At 47.4% G+C, this 23,576-nt stretch overlaps 2 protein-coding genes across 5 annotated transcripts in view; one reads left to right on the plus strand and one right to left on the minus strand.

Annotated features, from left to right (window-relative positions):
- Fkbp1b (FKBP prolyl isomerase 1B) lies at window positions 1–10,189 on the minus strand. The gene is made up of 4 exons (XM_036171072.1): window positions 9,843–10,189; window positions 6,384–6,431; window positions 1,655–1,767; window positions 1–612 (listed from the first exon to the last, which is right to left on the minus strand). Exons 1-4 carry the CDS (start codon window positions 9,877–9,879, stop codon window positions 484–486), a joined length of 327 nt encoding a protein of 108 aa, XP_036026965.1. The 5' UTR covers window positions 9,880–10,189; the 3' UTR covers window positions 1–483.
- The window catches only part of LOC118571795 (WD repeat and coiled coil containing), a 19,549-nt gene continuing 5,566 nt past the window's right edge, over window positions 9,594–23,576 (plus strand). For 2 of the 4 annotated variants that reach the window (XM_036171067.1, XM_036171071.1), the window contains exons 1-2: window positions 11,642–11,749; window positions 20,263–22,066. In XM_036171067.1, coding sequence (XP_036026960.1) covers window positions 20,282–22,066 — 1,785 coding nt within the window. In that variant the 5' untranslated portion in view covers window positions 11,642–11,749; window positions 20,263–20,281. Of the gene's footprint in view, window positions 9,608–10,244; window positions 10,338–11,641; window positions 11,750–20,262; window positions 22,067–23,576 lie in introns of those variants that run through there. The other 2 variants (XM_036171069.1, XM_036171068.1) reach the window with 2 other exon arrangements.

Below are 23,576 nucleotides of genomic sequence, written 5' to 3' on the forward strand. Positions count from 1 at the left end.
TGCCAAGCATGGAGCCTTTATTTTACATAGTATTTCCAAAGAGGGAGCTGCTTAAAGTGAGCAGCCGACAGAGGAAAGTGAAGCAAGGGTAACTGGCTCAAGTCCCTCCTTGAAACCATGTACAGCGCATGTCTGAGCACCTTGTATGTCTGGCTTAAGTGCAGGTAAGGCAATATAGATTGTGCAAACAAGGTCTGTGTCCTCGGATGATCGGGAATGGCTCCGACATGCATCACACAAAATGCACAACCTGAAATGTCTGGATCTGTAACTAAATTTCCTCAAGCAAAGAAGTATGGGAACAATTAAATGGCGGACACATACAGAGCAAGCCGGGCGGGTGGGCGGGAGGAACGGATAATGTCGCGGGGCAGTGACGTCAGCACACTGATCAAGAGCCCGACCTAGGAGGAGCCGTCCCAGTGGCAGAGCAGGCTAGGACCGAGAGCGGGAGCCGTCTCCAGCCACCTCGTCATCCTTCCTTCACTCTAAGTTGAGCAGCTCCACGTCAAAGATGAGGGTGGCATTGGGGGGGATGACTCCAGGGTGCCCAGTAGCTCCGTAGGCCACATCAGGGGTGCAGGTCAGCTTCGCCCTCTGCCCCAAGCTCATCTAGCAGGGATGGGGGCAGATGGGAGAGGAGAAAGAGGACCCAGCTTGATTTAAAAGAGAAAAGGAAGGTGACTATGGCATTTTTCCCAAACCATACTTAGGGTAATTCCAGATCTGAGATTAATTCTATGCGTGGCACACTAAAGTCCAGCTGAGAGCTTAAACATGCCGATTCTGCGTCAAAATAGACTCGACTATGGGCCAGTTAACAGTCACAAAGTAGTCTCAGATTCATTCAAGCATCAACCATTACTGGTTATCTAGCTAGGCCCCGCCCGAACACTTGTGTCTGCTTGTGGTTGTTCCTGGTTCTCTTCCCAAGTAGTCAAAGAGGGATGTATAGACAGCTTTGAACACACTTGTAACAGGATCAGTTAAGATTCAGCGACTGAAGGCCTTGGCATGTCGGCAAAGGAGTAGAGCATCCTACGATTTCCCCAGCAAACTGAGGGAGAGCTGGGACCACAGCTCATCGGCACTGTCAACCCCCCTGAGCTGTGAAGCTGAACTTTCAAACATTTCCAAAAATGTGAGTGGACTGGTTAGTATTGTGTCGATGTTAATGCTTTAGATGAATCACTGTAGTATGGCTAGCATTTGAAGAAGCTATATAGGGGCTCCACCATTTCTGTAATATTTTTATATCTATCTGAAAGAGCTCCAAAAAAAAAAAAAAAAAGTTTAAAGGTAAAAACCAAAGCACTCCTTGGCTTATCCATCTCTAGCTCTTCTGCTGTCTCAGCTCAGACAGCTTGTTGGCCTTTTCAGACTGCTCGAGCAAGCCTAGGAGAGATGCTTGGGATGAGACACAGAGTACCAGCCACAGAAGAGGCGAAGGGCAGAGCCAGGAGTGAGCACTAGGTGGCGTTGCTGCACCCTGGCAGCAGAGTCATGGCGGTGCTAGTGTGAACCCGGAAAGTGGAGGACCTAAATCCACCACCACTCCTTAAAAACCCCTTTAGTGAGCATCCTCCGCCTCCCTAAAACTGTTAGTGGGTATCCTCCACCTCCCTAAAACTGTTAGTGGGTATCCTCTGCTTACCTGGGCAGCACCTTCTTCAAAACCTTTGATGACTTCCTGTTTGCCAATTCTGAACTTGAAAGGTTTGTTTCTGTCTCTGGATGAATCGAATTTCTTGCCATTCTGGAGCATTCCTAGCGAAGTGAGAAGAGGGTAGAAAAGAGCTTGGAAAGGTTTTGAGTGAACCAACAGTTGGACTCAGCATGTCTAAGTGGAATTCCTCTTCCGAGGGAACCCTCTCCTCCTCTTTCATCTCCTCAGCAGCAGGAAACCTGGACCCATCTCTCTGCCTCACCCCCACATGCAGCCTGTCAGCAAGTCCTGCATTTCTTTGGAATCCACCTACCTTTCTAATTTCTGCTACTCAGCCACTCTGGTCTCCAGAGTCACCACCAGCACATCTCACCTGGAGACAGGAACAGCCTCCCAAACGATGTTTCTACTCACCAATCTTTTTGTTTGTTCCTTTGTTTTTTTTGTTTTTTGAGACAGGGTTTCCCTGTGTAGCTTTGCGCCTTTCCTGGAACTCACTTGGTAGCCCAGGCTGGCCTCGAACTCACAGAGATCCGCCTGGCTCTGCCTCCCGCGTGCTGGGACTAAAGGCGTGCGCCACCACTGCCTGGCTCTCACCAATCTTCCACTCGCTACATCCACAGATTTTTTTTCCCCTTTAAACACGATTCTGATCATATTTACTTTTCCCTGCTTAGAACACACTAGCTCCCAGAGCATAGTCTATAAAAGCCTGAGGCTAATGATGCCTGCCGTCAAATCCTCTCTCCCCCTCTCTGATCCTCCCCCTACCTATTCAGAGCACACTATCCTCAAATTCCTCTACACCTTCTAAACTTTTCATGCTATATCCTTGGGCATCCTAGTCTCAGGTTTGGTCCTTTCCTAAGGTTCTAAGTGCTTCCTGAGAACGCAAAGCCAAAGATCACACCATCCCATCATCCCCTGCTCCAGCAAAAAGTGTGAGGTGACTCAGGCACTCCAGTAGCTTCCAGCTCATGTGCAAACAGTTGCTTTATCCTGGAACACCCAGGTGTGATCTCTGGCAGTTTGTATCCTCCTTTCCCTTCTCACTGCCAGGAGCCCAGTGGTCCCTGACAACCACATGTTGTCACTGTCCATCAGCCCAAGGACCCAGAGCTACTGCACTGTTTCCATTGCTCATGGTACTCTTGCTCAAAGACCAGCGTGTCTTCTTAAATTTTCATTTTAGTTTACATGTATAGGTGTTTGCCTGCATGTTTGCCTGGGCAGCATATAAGTGCCTGCTGCCCTAAGATGCTAGAAAATGGCTTCAGATCCCCAGAACTAGAGTTACAGATGGTTGTGAGCCACCATGTAAGTGATGAGAACTGAACCCAGGTCCTCTGGAAGAGGAGCGGGTGCTCTTAACCACTGAGTCAGCTCTCCAGCCCCAGACTCGATTTTCTGAATACCATGCTAGTTCAAGATTTCTATAGGTGCTAAACACCACATAAGATAATGTGGGATCATAGGAAGACACGGCCTGTTAAGTTCAGAAACGGAGTTCTTATTTTGAGATTTTGTTTTATTTCAACAGGGTCTTATTCTGTAGCCCAGGCTGGCCTGGAGCTCAATATGTAGCCCTAGTTGGCCTCAAAATGCTGAATCTCAGGTGTTAGTCACCACACCCAGTTGAGACTAGGTTTTTAGTTCAGTCCGGCACTGATTCACTGTGTGGTATTGGGGAAATGGGCCTCACATTTTCCTTATTTAATATAGGAGGCTTTGCCAGCTTACAAGTGCCTGAGCATCTATAATTTTACTTTTGAATTCCTACAACTCGAATGTGTACTAGAGAGTCCTATTTACCTCCCTTCTGGGTAGACTAGTTTGGGCTCCTGCCCTGAGTTCTAAATGTGGCGAAGGAGAAACCCTCTGGCTGCCCAGAGACGAACACAGATGGATGCTACAGAGATCAAACACAAATACATGGAGATACACAGTTGCTACGATATTCAAATTCACAGAGATATTTATGCATGCTCACATGCACTTACACATAGACACTCAGGAGAGAGGCCCTGATGGCCAAGCAGATGCTAAGAAAATATTTAGATCGACAGACCTACATATATTCATACAGACATGCACTTGGGCAAATACACACTTAAATATGCGCACATGCACAGTCCATTTATAGACTAGCTTTCCCATTTCCCCAATGCCTTCAGGTTTCATAAAGCTGAATCTATTTGGAACCATGTAACAGTTATCTGTTGCTGTAAGCTCAGCCAAAGCCACAGAATCCAAACACAGGCACACATAAATATGTGTACTTCTTGGGGCTAGAGAGATGGCTCAGAGGTTAAGAGCACTGACTGCTCTTCCAGAGGTCCTGAGTTCAATTCCCAGCAACCACATGGTGGCTCACAACCATCTATAATGAGATCTGGTGCCCTCTTCTGGCCTACATAATAAACAAACAAACAAACAAACAAATAAATCTTAAAAAAATATGTGTACTTCTTTTACAAAGATGCCACTATAGTACATCAAATAAAGGATGACTTTTTGGATTAACATTGCTGGATCAAATTTCTGTGCACATGGGGAAAAAGAATTGAACTTCAACCTCTACCCACAAAAACCAATGCCAGATGAACCAAAGTCCTAAATATGAAAGATAAAATAATAAAACCTCAGGCTTGGGATGTAGGGATGTAGTATGGTGGTGGTGTAATTCACTGTATGTACAAAGATCTTGGTTTGGTTCTTAACACCACAAATGCTACAACTCATAGTTCCAGAGTAGTTGGGCACCGTGGTGCTCAATTGTAATCCCCACACTTAGGTGGAGTCAGGAGGAACAGAATTCCAAGCCTGGATTACAAATTCAAGGCCAACCGGAGTCACATGGGATCCTGTGTCAACTTTTTAAAGAAAGAAAGAAAGAAAGATGGGGTTGGGGATTTAGCTCAGTGGTAGAGTGCTTGCCTAGCAAGCGAAAGGCCCTGGGTTCAGTCCTCAGATCCACAAAAAAAAAAAAAAAAAGAAAGAAAAAAAAGCAAGAAAGAAAAGCAAAAAAACAGCCCACCAACAACCAACAACAGCATTTTTACCAGTTGATAAACATATGAAGAAATGAAATCTTCATAATACAGTGAAAGATTTCTTGAAATGAATATAGAAAAAAAATATGTAACCATGAAGGAGAAGACTGATAAGTATGGCATCATGAAAATTAATAACTTCTGCTCAAAAGATACTACCAAAAGACCAATGACAGGGCTAGAGAGATGGTTCAGTGATTAAGAGCCCTGGCTGCTCTTGCAGAGGTCCTGGGTTCAATTCCCAGTACTCATACAGCAGTTCACAACTGTCTGCAATTTTCAGTTTTCAGAGGATTCAATGTCCTCTTTCGGCCTCTGCAGGCACCAGACACACAAACTCACCATGTAGCCAAGGTCCGCCTTGAACTTTTGATCTTGTCCCCACTTCCCAAGTGTGGGTATTATAGGTGTGGGCCACCAGGGCCAGCTTATATTTCTTTTCTTTTTTTTTTTTTAAAGTCTACCAGAAATTTCATCCATACGGTCTCCTATGTTTGCTAAGACAGTTTCTCCCAAAGCAGAGCCATTTGTAGCTGATGGAAGTGTTTCCCGAACACTGCCTACTCTATGTATCTACTTTGCAAAAAGACATTTGGTTTCATTAACTTGATCAACAATGATCTGTCTACAACATGTCGAACAGATAAATCAATTACCCTGGTAAGAGGCTCCAGAGGCCCCAGGGTAATTAGGACACATCACCAGGAGAGAAAACAGCCCGGGTGTGCTGACATCAGTGACTGGAGATTCAGCTGTTGAAAAACAGCCACGTCATCTGCTAGAACCAGTCTGGTGCTTCACACTGGCCTAGAGAACTGCTAAAAATGGCCCCATCTGAATACGTCCCAGGAATTAAGCTGGCCTTGCTGTATGCTAAATGGCTGTCACCCATAGTCTTTGCCACATTGGGAAGCGAGTCACAAGGCAGAGTCCTCACACCTCTTGGAGCAAAAACCTGCCAGTAGTCTTCATGCCAGCAGGCCTAAGGAACTCATCTAGAATGTTCCTGGGGGTGGGGGAGGAGGAGCACTTGTTGCTTTTCCAAAGCATCCAAGTTCATTTCCCGGCACCCACACGATGGATCACAAACATCCATAACTCCAGTACCAGGGGATCTGACACCTTCTTACCTCCAGGGGTACCAGGCACACATGCGGCACACAGACATACATGCAGCCCAAACACCCATACACATAAAGTAAAATAAATGAATATAGGATGCCCCTTGGTCGGTGGGTCTCCAAACGCACAGCATCCAAGAAGAGACAACAGAGATGCCGTACCCTCCTCTGGAGATTCTCCCAGCACCCAGAGACAGCACTGCCCCACTCATCCCTCTCACTGCAGTGGAGTGGGGAGGTGTGGACAAAAAGAAAAATGGGGTAAAGGGGGATTTGAGGGTGCTCAGATCTTTCAGAATAAGTTTGAACCATCATACAGGAGCAGGAAGGCCAGGATACCCCCTGCCCGCCATCAGGGAAGGAAATTGGAGGCTGGCACCATCGATGGTCTTGGTGGGTAAGGGAAAAGTGAAACTGGACACCAGGAAACAGCCTTGGTCTTTGAGGAGAATCCAGGGACAAGACTCTCTGGGGAGAAGCTTACAGGATAGCCCTGCCTTGGGAGAGGCAGGCCTGGGCCAGGGCTGAGGGAGTAAGACGTACCTGTGTAGTGCACCACACATATCTGACCCTTCTTGGGGAACGTCCTTCCTGGCGGGAGATATGAAGGCAGAAAAGGGATTAGGGGATTAGAAAAACTCACCTGACATGTCCAAGATTGATTACGACCCTGACTGGCTCATTTTCCCCTTATTATCACAGGGATTCCTGTCTCTGGGCCTTGGATGAGCCAGAAGTAATAACGTTTCCTTTCTGGTTTGTAGTTGAACTCTATTATTGGTCCAGTTTATTAGTTAACAAAACTCCATCACTTTTTATTGCTTCGCTCACTTTCAGCTATTGTACATGCATTCATGAATAGCCTGAATGTGCCAAACCTGAAGTAGATTCCAGAGACAGAGAGCAACACATGAACCCATGAGGAAGAGAAGCAGAAACATAAATCCCAAAGTGCTAGAGAGTCATGATCGCCATCAAGGATGAATAAATGCAATCATTCACAAGAAATCGATAATGCCCAGACCAGTGCCTCATGCCGGAGTTACAGCAGAGAACAATAAAGACAGGCTCCCAGGTCTTCTTAGGTTTATAGTCTTTCTTTTGTGTATGTGGGATGGTCATGTGGGGTGGGGTGTGTGTGTGTGTGTGTGTGTGTGTGTGTGTGTGTGTGTGTATGTGTGTGTGTGGTGCATGCATTTGTGTACATAGGAGCACATGTCCATGAGCTTGCATGCAAGAGGCCAGACAAAAGATGTAGAGTGCCTTCCTCAATCCCCCTCCAATTTATTTTCCCTGAGATCCAGTCACTGAACCAGAAGTAATGCCACGGAGCTCCCAGGACCTGCCTGTCTCTTCTCCCAGTGCTGGAGTTTCAGGCAGTCACACCCAGCTTTTTCAGATGAGTGATGGAGATTCAAACTCAAGTCTTCATGTTGGTATAGCAAGAGCGCTTACCCACCGAGCCATCTCCCCAGTTTCCACTCTAAAGGAGGGAGACAACCAATGCTCACATAAATAAGGATAGATTGGCCATAAGCCTTCTAAAGAAAATGAACACACTGATGAATTTGCAGAGAGACGTGGTGAGCCAGCAGTTTCAGAAAGGGTGTGTGTGTGCCAGGAAGGCATTTGGGAGAAGGGGATGTTTGAGCTGGTACTTTCAGAAGGGATCAACTCAATGACCATGGACGCATGCAGCAGGAAGGGACTGCTGTATTTTCAGGATAGATGGGAACAGTGAGAGGAAGAAGAGGAATGTGAAAGAGACACACCACACAGCTTGCGGAGACGGGTCTAATACTAAGCGCAGTAGGAAACCACTGAAGGGTTTAAAAGCATGAGAATGACCTAATCTGAATTAAGATTTTATAAGATCACTCTGGCTGCTGCGTGTGGGATGGGTGGTTAGACATCTGTTGCGATAATCTAGACAAGAAATCAATGACGGCATGAATTAAGGTGGTGGCAGCTGAGAAGAGAGTGGAATAGACTGGAGATGTATTATGGAAGCAGGGCTGACAAGAGCATCTAAGTGGGATGGAGACAGGACCCGCCACCCATCTCACTGCTGGATGAGGAGAAAAGGAGAAAACAAGAACGATGCTTGAGTTTGGGCTTTGGGTAGCTGGAAGGTGGTAGAGCTGTTTTCGGAGATGAGGGAACTGAAAAGGAACAGATTTGTGCGGGTGGCAATCTCGAGCTGCCTATTAGGCATGCAAGTTTTTACTGTAAGAAGGTAGATGCAGAGCGGACGCTGAATAAACAAATTGGGTAGAATATAAAGCCACGAGGCTGGATTGTGATAGTGGACGGAAGGCGCCCACCAAAGGGAGCCAGAGGAAGCATTGTGGGAAATAGTTAAATTGGATGGTAAAGGACAGGCGGAAGTCTGTCTGGAAAAGTAAAGGGGTCTGGGAGATAGAATGACTTGTAAGACAGGTTCAAAGGCCTGGAATCCAGAGTTGGGATGTAGCTCAACGTAGAGCAGTTGCCTAGCATGCAACAAGGACCTGGGTACCACCCAAAGCACAGAAAGCCTTAGGGTTCTAGAGTCCAGTTCCAGAGGAGCCCACTGACTTCATCCTGTTACCCTGGGGTCCAGCACACAGTACATGTGCCATAAATAGTTGCTAAGTAGGTTGTGTGTTTAACAAGTTGCAAGTGGTTGGGTGAAGTTGATTGTGGTGCAGAGGTTATAATGCAAGAGGATCTCCCAGTGGGGATCACTATAGCCCTCTCTATCACCAAAGGGGCAGATTGCTTGCAGAAGTAGGGAAGCAGCTACAGATCATTTCTGCTGGAGGGAGGGGCCTGTTGAGCTCCGCATTTGAAAAGGAGACAGGTGGGGGAAAAAATCCAAGGGAGTGGGGAGCAGAAGTCAAATGGAAGACAAGGAGATGAGAATGAAGACAGGGAGCCAGCTCAGAGGCTGTGTGGCTGACAAGGCCTGGAACAGGCTTCCTGGACCCTAGCACCAAGAGTCTTTGAATGGACAGAGAAACCTGTCCCCCAAGGAGTGATCTGGGCAGTAGCTGGTATTTCCAGGAACCCCTCGTTTTGCAACCAAGAAACCTTTTAATTTCCTGGGGAGGATTATGTCAATAATATCCAACAGCAAGTTTGCTTGTTTGAACGCTGTAGATCTGAGGTACGGCTTTGGGTCTGGATTAGATTTTGCTTAGAAATAGCTACTCCTTGAATGTGTACACCCAGTTTTCTAAGTAGTTGAAAAAACTCGCTGCTGGTTCTCTTGAGAGCAGACAGAGAACCCAGAGAAAGACCTGTGGGGTGAACAAAGTTGGGGAACATGTGTTCTGTTGTGGACTGGCTGACTACGGAACCCTGGACTGTCCAGAAAGGTCAAGCGGCAGGTCTGAGGGCTGGGTTTTGAGATTTGACTCTGGAGGACATGGTAATGGGCAGATGACCAGGGAGGCTGAGTGGGACCAGAAGGGTGAAATAAGAAGCAAAAACAGCCAAAGGAGTGGCAGGCTCCCAAATTGGCTCTCTCTCTACAGCTTACCGCTGCCCAGCCCTGGGGGCCACCAGACAAGAGGGCTGGGGAGGGTGGGGCGCGTTAGGAGGGGTTTCCCTGTGCAGCAGGGACCCTCCGAAGCGGGTCCATCCCTGGTGTCGGGCTGGGAAAACGGAGCTGAAATTCGAACCTGGAAAGTCAGAAGCAGCGGATAATCCAGCGGTAGCAGCTAAAGCCGCCTAAACCGCAGCCTCGGACAGTTTGGCCGGACGCAGACCCCCGTGGCCCCAAGGTGAGCGGGCGCAGAAGCGAGTGGTGGAGAATTGTCCTCTAGAACCCCCAGGAACCGGGGTGAGGGTGGGGGGTCTCCTCCTGCTGTCCGCACCTAACCCCCTCACCCCTCACCTCCAACCCCGTTTTAGGTCCCCGGAGCCACCTGGGAATCAGACCTCTGCCCGCGGACTCCGCCCCGGGACCCCCTCCTCCTCCCCCTCCTCGTCCTCCTCCCGGGCCCCGCCGCCCGGTACCGTCTCCCGGGGAGATGGTCTCGATCTCCACGCCCATCGCGGTCCCACAGGCCCCGCCTCCAGGGGGGTCCTCGCGGCTGCCCGGACCCCGGCTCTGCTCAGGCCCGACCCCGCAGGCGCTCCCGCTCGCCTTCTCGCCGCCACTGCAGAGCCGGAGGAGGTGCGGCTGGAGTCAGGACCTGCGCGGGGAGGGGCCGCCGGGAAGGGGGCGGCGGGGTGGAGCCGCGCCACAAGGTGGGGTCGGCCGGGGCGGGGCCCCGGGGAAGCGACCCTGACGTGGCTGCTCCGGAGCCTGGCCAGACCAAGCACCATTAACCCGCTAGCCGAGGGAGGAGGGTGGCGGACGAGGCGTGCCGGCACCAGCGCGTGCATCCACGCATCCATCCATCCATCCATCCATCCATCTGTCGGCTCCATGCATATGTATTTTAGCACCTACTCGGTGCAAAGCTCCAGGGAGCCCGCTCAGTCCTACAGACTAGGAGGAGAAAGCCGGTAATTAAACTAACACTTTAAATACATGTGCTCAGTGCCGTGGGGTTTAGAGTACAGCGGAAGCACCCGAGACTGATACCTAACCCCGGCTAGGCTTCCCGAATCTACAGGAGCAGAGCCGGGGAAGGGAAGAAACCAATTACTGATGATTTCCCCCCAGTCACCTTAAGCCCATACTCATTATCCCTCAAAGTTCTACAGCAGGTATTTGTATTGGGGAGGGGGGAGGTGTCTCACTTTTCAAGGCAGAGGACTGCTCCCTGGGGATCCCAATTGAATTAAAGCAGGATCGCTGTGCTGCGGGTCTCAACACAGCTACAGCCTGGAGTGGCGACTGCTGCAGAAGGAAATGAAGGAATTCCTTTACCTCTATCCCAAACAGACAGGAATCTAGAAAGATACTTCTGTCCTTCCCGTGGTGCTGGGAATTGAACCCAGGGAAATCAGGGCCTCTTCACACACGCTAAGCTAATAGAGGCTACATCCACAGCCCATAGGAAGATACAGTGGGAGCGGGTAGCAATTGGCTTGAAGGCTGAAGGACACTTTAAGACTGTCTCCTCATCCTTCCTACACCGTTGCAAAAAAAAAAATCGACATGTTGATTCTGACAAGAGACGCTGGGAAGAGGTAAGTATGAAAGACCTATTCAAAGGCCCAGAGTTGGAACATTTTCCGTGGTTTCTCCGCTCCACTCTTCCAGGTGGCGAAGTCGCAGAGGAGGTTGTTAGCATCCATAAAAGAGCCCTGAAGTTGGCGCTCAGGAAAGATGGTCTAGGGTACTGTGCCGGTCAGGATCTGAAAAACCCCGCGGGCGTGGCCTAGAGTCTTCATGGCTACAGAAGCTTGAGACCTCCAACCTTTTTGGCTACGGCCTTGGGCAGGTACTTTTAGATGAGGCGTAGAACAGATCTGCCACTTGGGCAGGCCTAGGAAGCGGCTTCAGGTGAATAGGTGCTATTTACATTTGGGGAGCGATAGTTTAATGGGGTTTTAAATGGGAAGTCCCTGACTCCCCTCTCCCAAACTAAAACCAACTGACTCATGTTGACTCTAGAGCTCCGATTCCTTCTTACCAACCTCTTCTAAGGGAATGAATGAGACGTGTTTGGGAGAAGAGGTTGAAGCGCTTGAAACGGAGTGTGAGGATTTACTGATGGTGGTGGTAGTGGTGGTGGTGGTTTCACGGGAACTACAACTCCCAGAAACGCTTGCAGCAAAACTCGCGCTTACTGGCTAGCGGAAGGACCCGCCGCTAACGCGACGCACGCAATAGCCAATAGTAAAGAGGCATTGCCCAGGATCCAGGGCCGAGCCTTCCGTTCGTTGCCCCGGACTTCGGATCCGCGGTCCTGTGACGTGAGCGGCCCCTGGGATTTTTATGTGTGGGGCGGGGAGGCCAAGAGACCAAGGTATTTCGTGTCTTCTGCGGCCAGGCCTGGCGGGTGTAGGGAGGCTGGGGCTGGGCGGGGAAGTGGGAGGCTCTCTAGCCCAGGGATGCAGGCGTGGGGAGGAGTTGAGTTCCAGGCGATGGGGTACACGGGACAGCGGGTTGAGGACCAGGCTGGGGTGGTAAAACAAGTGAGTGTATCCTTTGGGACTCACGAATGATACTTCTGGTAATATAGCCTAAAGAATATAGCCTTGCCGGGCGGCGGTGGCGCACGCCGTTAGTCCCAGCACTCGGGAGGCAGAGCCAGGCGGATCTCTGTGAGTTCGAGGCCAGCCTGGGCTACAGAACGAGATCCAGGACAGGCGCCAAAGCTACACAGAGAAACCCTGTCTCGAAAAACCAAAAAAACAAAAACCAAACTGTATATCTATATCTATATAGATATCTCCTTATTTATAATAGTTTTATCACAAATCACAGTAACCGGTTAATCAGTTAAGGCGTAGCCAGAACGTTGCCTCTGCCCCACTTCTCCCATCCTTTTAGAGGGGCAGAGAGGGTTTGTTGTTGTTGTTGTTTTGTTTTGTTTTGGTCTGGCTTGGGTTTTCTTGATTTTGTTTTGTTTTGTTTTTGAGACGATAGCCATATCGTTTTGCAGCCTGTGCTAGCCTGGAATTCGTTGTTCAGACTGACCTCAGACTCTAGGCCTCAGCATTTGTGCATGCTCATGCACGTGCTTTGGGGTAGAGTTGGAAGTCGAAGGGCGACTTTTGTGGATTGGTTCTGTCCTGTGGCCCCGTGGGATCCAGGGATTGAACTCAGGGAGCAGGCTTGTGCTGGGCTATTTTGTGGACTTTCAGTTTTATTGTTTTTGTTTGTTTGTTTTGTTTTTCGAGACAGGGTTTCTCTGTGTAGCTTTGCACCTTTCCTGGATCTCACTCTGTAGACCAGGCTGGCCTCGAACTCACAGAGATCTGCCTGCTTCTGCCTCCCGAGTGCTGGGATTAAAGGCGTGCGCCACCGCCGCTTGGCCAGTTTTATTGTTTTTAATGACAAGATTCTTAAATTGGCTTTACTAACCTTATGCCAGTGACTCCCAAATCCTTCCCTTAGGGATGCCTAAGATACGTCATTGCTACCATGGAACCATCCTACATCCTCAGCATCACATAAATCCTGCCCCGTAGTAGTAATCTCAACACTCGGGCATGAGGACACACTAATCTGGGATACACGAGACTGTGTCAAAAATAAGCACACTATATACCGCACACCTTCCTCATCTTTGAAGCATCTCTGGGTAATGGTTCTGCTGTTTCCCAAGCTGAACGTTTTCATGCTGACCCTCAAGTGGTTTCCACTACTCATGTTCTATCTGATATCATTGCCTTTGCATCTGCTGGAGAAGCATCTCTTCAGTTTTGCCCTCTTTCTCTGTGGAAACAGCTGCAAACTTTGTTTCCGATTTTTTTTTTTTTTTTTTAAGCTGAGGATCGAACCCAGGGCCTTGCGCTTACTAGGCAAGCGCTCTACCACTAAGCTAAATCCCCAACCCTGTTTCCGATTTTATTTGATCCATTATTGATGGGGTTTTGGAAGGGTGCTGGAGGGCACATGGACCATGGCAGTTGTATTCAAAGTGATAGGACAGCTTTTGTGTGTGTGTTTTTTTTCCCCTGGCACTTTGTGGAAGGCAGGGCTTGAACTCAGGTCATCAGGCTTTAGAGGCAAACACTTTTGTCTGCTGAGCCATCTTGCTAACTCTTTGTTCACTTTGGTATTGTGACTCTTTCATGCCCTCACCCCCTTCTGGGGACAAGATCTCCCTACTAACTCTGACTGGCCTGGAAATCACTATATAAACCAAGCTGGCCTCAAACTGCCTCTGCCTTCTTTAGGACAAGGAGATCCAAGTTACAAAGATATATTTGTAGCAAATAATACAAGTCCTTAATGTCTTGTTAATACCTTTTGAAAGAACTTTATTATTTTTAATTTTGGGGGAGGGTGCTAGGGATTGGACTCAAGGTTTTGAGCATTTGAGGCTGAAACTCTACCAATGACCCACATCCTCAAGTCCAGAAGGATGTTTGTTTGTTTGTTTTTATGCTGAAGATGTGTGTCCACTCATCAAGTTAGTGAATAGAAGAGAAAAATGATTTAAAACAAAACCAGCTAGGCAGTGGTGGCGCACACCTTTAGTCCCAGCACTCGGGAGGCAGAGGCAGGCAGTTCTCTGTGAGTTCGAGGCCAGCCCGGGATACAGAGTGAGATCCAGGACAGGCACCAAAACTACACAGAGAAACCCTGTCTTGAAAAAAAAAAAACAAAAAACAAAACAAAATCAAAGTAATAATGATAATGACAATTCTGCCTCACAACACCTAATACCCCTATTCTTTGGAAAGAAAAGAGTGAAGATGGTGTCTCTCCATTTGCCGTGATGAAGAGGAAGAGATGATGAAGAGGTCGTGTGATAGTTCGGGAAAAGGAAATAGAGCGGATGTTTGTGATTGTTAGTTTTATGCCAACTTCCTTCTTAAAGGAAGATGTACTGATACTTACTGACTCACCTAAAAGCCCTCTATCACCATGCCTGCTTTTCCATGACCTGTGTTACTGTGTCCACACACACTGTCAATGATCGACCGAAGTTGGTAACTTAAAATACGTCATCTAAATTGTTTTTGTTTTTTATTTAGTTGGTCCATTAGGAATTTTTGCGCCCAGGAAAATGTATCATGTGTTATTTATCAATAAAACTCTTTCAAAAGGGCACAAGCAGTTGCCAGAGGAGAACCACGTGTGATAGACCAGTTGAACCAAGGATCCAGTTTTCACCATTAGTAAGGACAAGGGACTCATCTCCGTTTTGGAAGCCACCGTGGAGTCATTTCCCCTGACATCATGTATAAACGCAGAGCAGCACATTCCTCCTTAGTACAGGATCCTAAGAACAGACATGAAACTGTAAAAGGATAAAGCTTACAAGTTAATCACCGATGGCAGGTTGTGTGGTAGAGAAAGTTCCTTCTTTGACACTTTACCAATCATAAAATTGAACATTATCTGTTAGGGCTGAAGACCGGAACAGCAATAGGAGCTTCGTGAGCGCCTCCTTATAGAAGGGGCTAGGGCAGGAACCCGTCCAGAGGGAGTGCTGTAGAAAGGGGTGTGCACTACACCCCCAACCCCGACACATCTTCACTGCTCCGTGTTTGGGAAACTGCCCGCTGGTAGGCATGGGATACAGTCCACGGGTAGGGCAATTGCCTCGAACGGACAAGGTCCTGGGTTCCACCTTCAGTGGTGAACAAAAAGTTTGTTGGTACTCTTTGACGATTTAAAAGCTAAGGTTTTTTTTAAGTCTTAAAATTATTTATGAAATAAGTATGTATACATATATATATATGTATATATATATATGTATATATATATATATATATATATGTATATATATATATATATATTTTTTTTTTTTTTTTTTGAGACAGGGTTTCTCTGTGTAGCTTTGTGCCTTTCCTAGAACTCACTTGGTAGCCCAGGCTGGCCTCGAACTCACAGAGATCCACCTGCCTCTGCCTCCCGAGTGCTAGGATTAAAGGCATGAGCCACCACCGCCTGGCCGAAATTAGTATATTTTTATAAATTAATATTTTACTACTTCAAGAAGGTAATTTGATTATTTCATGAGTACATGATTATTTAAAAAAAAACATCCCCCCAAATAAAGAAGTTGAAGGGTCCCTCTTTGTCTCATATGCCTCCCTTTCTCAGGATCTACTGTGAACAGTTTACATATCATCCTGATCTTTTCCTGAGTCTTTATGGAAACATACACGCATGAACAGACATATCATGGTGCATATTTTTCCTAAATAGCATGTATTAGATGGGTTACCATATGATTTGCACTCTTCTATGTGATTTCCTGCTCACGGAGGTTCCTTTTCCTCTTTTTTGAGATCTTAGGCATTCAGGGCTCAAACTTAGGGGCTTAGGTGGTCTCCTGCCTTGGCCTTTTGAGCATCTGGGCCCACAGGTGGGCACCATCCCTGCCTCCGATTGCCTGACACAGTGGTTCTCAACCTTCCTAATGCTTCCTCCTTTTAATACAGATCCTCATGTTGTGTGACCCCTACCATAAAATTATTATTATTTTTTTAAGCTGAGGATCGAACCCAGGGCCTTGCGCTTGCTAGGCAAGCGCTCTACCACTGAGCTAAATCCCCAACCCATAAAATTATTTTTGTTGCTGCTTCATAACTGCCATTTTGCTACTGTTATGCATCATAATTAAATATTTTTGGAGATACAGGTTTCTGCAAGGTGTCAAGACCCACAGGTTTAAAACCACGGGTCTAATCTGTTCCATATTGACATACTCATTTTTTTCTTTTAGACTTCACATGTGCTAGGCAAGCCCTCTCTCACAGCTTCCCTTCAAGCCCTGCAGTTCCTGTTCAGTTTCTTTTGTTGAGACTGGGTCGCCTGTGGCCCAGGCTGGCCTTGCACTTGCTGTTTCGTTGAGGATGCCCCTTAACTCCTGATCCTCCTGCCTCCTACTCCAAGGTACGGAGAATATGGACCTGCACCTCGATGCTTAGCTAAAAACTTGACTTGCTTGCTTGTTTGCTATGCTGGAACATCCCAGGCAAACGCTCTACCATTGAACGACATGCTTGCACTGTTTTTTTTTTTTTTTTTTTCAGATATTGCCAGTGTGAACATTTTTATATGTGGTTGACTTACTGCAGTATTGTAAAATAGTCTTATATTTTTTAGACTTGCTATTCATGGTTTTATTCATTCAGGTCTTTAACTCATCTGGAGTTTATTTTGTTGTAAATTTTTTTTAACTTTTTAGAGCTTTCAGCTTTATTATCTAAAATAAAAGTTATTCTCCCACCCAGCCAGGTGGTGCACGCTTTTAATCCCAGCACTTGGGAGGCAGAGGCAAGAGGATCTCTGTGAGCTCAAGGCCAGCCTGGGCTACAAAACAAGTTCCAGGACAGCCAGAGCTACATAGTACAAAGACCTGCTCTCAAAAAAAAAAAAAAAAAAAAAATATTTTCTCTCTCTCACACAAGGTAGTAAAGAATTGTATTGAATCAACAAGAGCTGTGTTACTTTTGTTTATGCTCTGGAACATTTGTTTAATGATGGAAAGATGTGTTTGATTAAATAAAATTCACCTGTGGTCAGGTGGCTACGTCATTAAGAGCTGACAGGAAGTGGTAGGGAGGAGCCAGGTGCTTTTAAGTGGGGGAGAGGAGAAGTTCTTGGAGCCCGGAGAGGAGGTGAGTTACTTGCTATTCAGCGTCTCTGAAGAGTAGACTTCCACCTTAACCTTTGAATCTTGAGTTCTTTAGAGGGACAGAGGTTTAATTAAGTTCTCTTAGTATCTTTGAAAAAGTCGGAGCCTTAGGGAACAGAATTCCCTCGGGCTATGGCCCTTGTGGCCTAACCACTGCTGGTAGCCGGGAGTTACTGTTGCTGATTTGGACATCGGTGTCTCAAAAGGCAGCAACAATTTAGAAAAAGGACACCACTGTATTGGTGGCTAATAGGAATTTAAGGATTATTTTTGCTTTCTCTTCATTCTAACATAATGATGAGATGTGAATTTGGAAGCCTTAGAACAATTCTTTTGGGTGTGATGATCAGCACCTGTAACCTCAGCATTTGGGAGGATGATTTCAGAGAGGTCAAAGCCAGCCTTGGCAACATAGTGAATTTCAGGCTAGGGTTACACAGTAGGCAAGATCTTGTCTCAAAACAAACAAAAGTAGGGCTAATGACATGGATCATTGGGTAAAGGCATCTACTGCCAACCCTAAGTACCTGAGTTCAATCCCTAGAACACACACATAAATACAAACAAACATGGAGCTAGTAGATGACTCTCTTTTTTTTTCCTACCCTGTCTCATTTTATTTCTGCTTATTTTAAGAGCCTGGTGGTGGTTGTTATTATTTTGCAGGATTTATTTGTTGGGGGAGGTGGTGGGGAGGGGTTGGAGTGTACACACACAGGCACAGTTCAAGTGCAAGTGCCCAAAAGAGACTAGAAGAGGGCATTGGATCCCCTGGGGCTGGAGCTACAGATGGTTGTGAGCTACAAGGTGGGTGCTGGGAATTGAACCTGAGTCCTCCAGAAGAGCAGCCAGTGCACTCAACCACTGAGCCGCCTTTCTGTTCCCTCGGCTCCTGCTTTGAATCCAGTTGTGCGTGTGGTAAAATGCACAGATCTGTTATCCTAACCTTGTTAAGTATGCGTTGGCATTAAGTACACCCATAGTGTTGTACACCCACCACTGCCGTCCATCTCTGTTAATTCCTTTCATCCCCAGTAGTCCTGGAATTTGCTCTGTAGCTGTAGACCAGGCTGGCCTCGACCCTCAGCCTCCTGCATGTTGGATTAAAGGAGTGTGCCACCATGCCTGGTAGAACTGAAACTGTTTCCCCCTGCCGGAGATAGGTTTTCTCTGTGCAGCCCTGGCTGTCTTGAAACTCACTTTGTTGACCAGGGTGGCTTTGAACTCAGAGATCACTTGCCTCTGCCTGCAAGTGCTGGGATTAAAGGCGTGCGCCGCCACCATTCAGCTAAGAACTGAGACTCTTTATATAATGTACTTCTTTAGTAAGTACCTGGGTGTGAGGAGATAATACTCAGTGCGAAAGTTGATGCATTACATTCTTTTATTGTAAAGAATTACTGCAAAGGGCAAACCCAACCGAGAAGGTAGAAGTATCCTGAAAATTAGTGCTGTGTGCGTGTAATGGAGAGATCAAACAGTGATTTTTTAGTATTATTTCAGCAAAGGGGCAAAAGCCATTTTTAAAAAATAGAGGAAGTAAGTGCTAATAAAACCAGAAGTGTGGGGGTTGGGGATTTAGCTCAGTGGTAGAGCGCTTGCCTAGCAAGCTGAAGGCCCTGGGTTTGGTCCTCAGCTAAAAAACAAAAACAAAAACCCAGAAGTGTGAATATCATTGATTTGATATGAAGGGATGAATAGGAATTAGATTATAGACTTTTCCTTAACTTTTAATTTTTAATGAAAAGTTTTCTAGCTTGTAGTTACCTTAAATAACTGGATATGGTGCTCACACCCTAACCCCAGCACTTGGAAGGCTGAGGTAGCAGGATCACCAAAAGTTTGAGGCCAGTGTGGGCTCCACAGTGAGCTCCAAGTCCGTATGGGCTATAGCGTGAGACTGTCTCTAAAGCAGTCAAGTGAAAGGTAGGGACAGGCAAGATGGCTCTGTGGGTAAAGGCGCTTGCTACCAAGCCTGAAGATCTGAGTTTGATCCTTGGAAACCACATGGTAGAAGGAAAGAGTGACCTCACCTGGTTGTCCTATGACTTCTGTGCACTTGAGCACCGCACATCTCATAAACTGAGATCAACAGAGGTTTTTAAAGAATTAAGAGACGATGGTGGTCACACTTTTAATTCCAGAATTTGGGAGGCAGAGGCAGACTGCTCTCTGTTAGTTTAAAGCCAGCCTGATCTACAAAGCAAGTTCTAGGACAGCCAAGGCTATACAGTGAGACCCTGTTTCAAAATCCCTTCCCCCCAAAAAAATTAAAAAGGGTTCCGTAGAGAATGTTCAGTGGTTTACAGCACTTGTTATTGTTACAGAGGACCTGGGTCTGGTTCCAGCCTCCACATGGTTTGTAACTATCTGTAGCTCCGGTTCCAAGGGATCTGATACTGCTTGGCCTCTCTGAGGCACTAGGCACACACACAGTACATCTACATACATGCAGGCAAATGCTCATACACAGAAGATAAATATATTCAAAAAAATTGAAAATAGAGAAATGAAGGGGAAGAAAAGAAAAAATATAAATACCAGGATACATTCTAACTCTAAATTCAGTGGGTATGTGTGTGTATATATGTATATGTGTATGTGGGTTTTGAACCAGGGTCTCTCTGTGTTACAGGCTGGCCTATAACAATGTAGACCTGGGATTAAAGGTTTGCACCACCATAGTGGGCAATTTTGCTGTATTTTTAATAGTTCTACATATTAATTATTTTTTTGTGCCATACCAGGGTTTTAAGCTGTAGCTTCACACATGTTCTGTCATTGAGCTACGTCTCCAGCTTAATATCTTATATCCATTCCACATTCAAATTCCTCCAGTTCTAAAAATATTCCTTTCTCCCCTCCCCCAAAGGCTCCTTTCTTGATGGAAAGTTTCATTTCCTGTCCTTGCTCATTACGCTTGCTTTGGCATAATAGTCTCTCTATTTGGAAATTGCTCTTCTGTGTCCCAGCAGCGTTAACCTGTGAAGGGTCCCAGCCTATTGTAAAATCCAACGTGTGCATTTGCTTGATTATTCTTTCGGGGTGTGACTTTCCTTTCCTCCTCCCCTCTCTTTTGAGACCGGGTCCCACTCTACAGAACTCTCGGTTGGTCTTAAACTCCCCGAGATCCTCCTGCCTCAGCCTCCTGAGTGCTGGCACTAAAGGCGTGCGCCACTATGCCCTTCTGTAATTTTCCTTCTTCGTGGTTTCAGATAGCCTTTGTCGGAAAGGATGGAGCTGGGAAACGGAAAACTGCTGAGGACCGGGCTGAACTCGCTGAATCAGGCGGTGCATCCAACCCACGGCCTCGCCTGGACGGACGGGAACCGGGTAGTCCTGACGGATTTACAGCTTCAGAACGGAGAGGCCAAGTTTGGGGACTCCCAAGTCTTTGGGAAATTTGAATACGTCTGTGGGGTTTCCTGGGCCCCGCTCAGCGCGGCTCAGGTACCCACTCTGCTTGCCGTCCAGCATAAGAGGCACGTGGCTGTGTGGCAGCTGTGTCCCAGCACTTCGGGATCAAGCAAATGGCAGATGTCTCAGACCTCCGAAATCAGAGAGTCCCTCCCTATCCTTCCCCAGGGCTGTGTGTGGCACCCAAAAGACGCTGCCCTGACTGTGCTGACTGCACAGGATGCTTCCATCTTTCCTGACGTTCACAGTGACGGGTCCAGAGTAAAAGTGGACATCAACACCAAGGGCCGAATTTACTGTGCGTGTTGGACCCTGGACGGCCAGAGGCTGGTGGTGGCGATAGACAGCAGCCTGCACTCGTACATATGGGACAGCGCTCAGAAGTCCCTCCACAGCTGCTCCTCCTGCCCGGTGTTTGACGTGAGCCGCCCCATCCGCTCCATCACAGCCACCGTGGACTCTCAGGTGGCGATAGCCACCGAGCTTCCGCTCCACAAACTTTGTAGCTTAAATGCGTCCGAAGCCTTTGGCGCTCCACCCAGTGGGAGAGATGCCGGTGTGCGCGCTCTGCCTGTGGGCGAAATGCCCCCCGGGGAAGGGAGTTCTGGAGTGACAGTTTCTTCCTTTTCAGATCCTCTGGATCTGACTCGCATCCATTTCAACCGATCTGGAGCGGAGGAGGGTCCTATTATTTGTGTAAGAGAAAAGGACTACCTGACAGGAACCGGCCAGGACTCTTCCCATTTGGTCCTGGTAACCTTTAAGAAAGCAATTACCATGACCAAAAAGGTTGCCATTCCGGGCATCCTGGTTCCTGATCTCATAGCATTTAACCTGAAGGCACAGCTAGTGGCCGTGGCCTCCAACACGTGCAACGTCGTTCTGATCTATTCCGTCACTCCGTCCTCTATGCCCAACATCCAGCAGGTTCAGTTAGAGAGTAACGAAAGACCGAAAGGCATCTGCTTCTTGACGGACAGACTATTGCTAATTTCCGTAGGGAAACCAAAGCCCACCGAAGCCGTGTTCCTTCCCTGTTCAGAATCTGATCAGTTCGCCGTCTGCCTGATAGTTAGAGAAGTGACATTGGGAAGAGAGTCTTCTGGAACGCCTGCTGAAAGTCAGGGTGCTTACTCTGCCTTCAACGCTCACCTGAATAAAGCAGGCAGAGAAAAGATGGTAGAGAACCTCTCCCTGGGGTTGGGACAAGGACTCTTGCCAACAGCTAACACCAGTGCTCAGGGTGGGAGGTCCGGAAGAGCCCTTATTCAAGAGATTGAAAGTCCCTCGTCCCCCCCACCCAGCGATTCCTTTGTACAGGAAACCCTTCTCAGGCCCTCCTGGCTTCCGCCAGCCCTGCCTAGACCCAGCTGGACACCAGACCACACCAGCACCCCAGAACCGAATTTACCTCCGAGAGAGACCTTGGGGGAAGGGAAGGAAACTGGCCGGCTCTCCAGGGAGCTGGACGTTTTATCTCGGCATCTGGTCGGAATGCGGCAGTGTCTTTTTGAACTCACGGACTCTCTACAGAAGGAGAAGCGGTTCTCTCCAGTGTACCCCCTCTCTCAGGATCCTCCCTATGTTCACCTCATTTACCAGGTAACGTCTCCTTTGAGGAACCTGCACTATGCGGGAAGATGTTGAATCCAGTGGGTCTTGCCAGAAACACTGGTGAGGAGTGGGGGGGGGGGGGGGCTCCGAGTAAAGCTGGGTGACCTGCACATGCTGGGTTACAGGCAAGCGCGCCTGCCTTTGTGCGCTTAGTGGGATGTTAGCCCACCAGAAGTGCACACGCCAGGGTTTAGCGTGATTGTATCACATCCTTGCTGTGGAAATGCAAGAGTGCGCTCTGGTGATTTATGTTTAGGGGGAAAAAAAGGTTTAATTGAGTCATTCCATTGTGAAAACCTTTGTGTGTGTGTGTGTGTGTGTGTGTGTGTGTGTGTGTGTGTGTGTGAGAGAGAGAGAGAGAGAGAGAGAGAGAGAGAGAGAAAGAAACAGAGAAACAGAGACATCATTTAAAATGCTTTGAGTGCATCCCTACACATGCCCATGCAAGTACATCGACATGGTTTTTTGTTTGTTTTTTGTGGTGGTTTGTATTTTTGAGACAGGGTTTCTCTGTGTAGCCCTAACTGTCCTGGAATTCACTCTGTAGACCAGGCTGGCCTCAAACTCAGAGATCCGCCTGCCTCTACCTCCCCATTGCTGGGATTAAAGGCCCATGCCACCACCACCAACCCATCTCCGTATTTTTTATCGAGGACACTTCTTTTCACATCGAGTCTGGCTCTGCTCCACCCTGTCCATCACTCACATTAACCAGCAGCCCAAGTGATCTTCTCACACTTGCCTCCACACATACAAAATCAAACACTGATCCTTGTGTACATATATACACACAGTATGGCGGGTGCTTTGTCATTGTCTTACAGAGTGAAGTCATGGGGTGCTCTGTACCTCAAGCTGAGTGAGTGTGTGTGCACCTCAGATCATGCCAAACTAGTATATTCACTCATTTGGTTTAGTGCCTTTATTTTTTGTTGGATTAGTCCCTAGAAGTGAAGTGCGAATTTTAAGAGCATGTTTCTACCATTTTGTTATTGTTTTTGAAATTGGATCCCATGTAGCTCAGGCTAGCCTCTCAGGGATGACCTTGAACTTCTTGTGTGTGGTATATGTATGTGTTCATGTGAGTTGTGTGCATGTGCAGGTGGAGGACATACACATGTGTGTCGGGAAGCAGGAAGCTGACATCACGTGTCTTCCTAGATTGCTTTCCACCATATGTTTTGAGACCAGGTTTCTCACTGAACCCAGGTCTCATGGATTTGGCCATTGAGTTCTGAGAGTCATCTATATCCACCCAACCAGCATGTACCCTGCTTTTTTTTTTTTTTTTAAACATGTGTGTTAGGAATTCAAGTTCAGGTTCTTGTGCTTTTGGGGCAGATAATTTACCGACTCAGCCATCTCCACAGACCATGACCTTCAATTTCTTATCTTCTGCCTTCTCAGAAGGGCTGGATCATAGGTGTCACCCCGCACCTGGTTTTATGCTGTGCTGGGGAACCAACTCGGAGCCTCGTGTGTGTTAAGGCAGCTGTCT

This window comes from Onychomys torridus, chromosome 21 (genome assembly GCF_903995425.1).
Source record: "Onychomys torridus chromosome 21, mOncTor1.1, whole genome shotgun sequence".
Lineage (NCBI taxonomy): Eukaryota > Metazoa > Chordata > Mammalia > Rodentia > Cricetidae > Onychomys > Onychomys torridus.

Bases quoted from the DNA above. Each gene is read 5' to 3' on its own strand.
- Fkbp1b (XM_036171072.1), bottom strand. From the start codon at position 9,879: ATGGGCGTGGAGATCGAGACCATCTCCCCGGGAGACG. The intron at 6,432-9,842 runs GTACCGGGCGGC...ATCTCCCGCCAG, and splicing joins GACCATCTCCCCGGGAGACG to GAAGGACGTTCCCCAAGAAG. The intron at 1,768-6,383 runs GTACGTCTTACT...TCACTTCGCTAG, and splicing joins ATGTGTGGTGCACTACACAG to GAATGCTCCAGAATGGCAAG.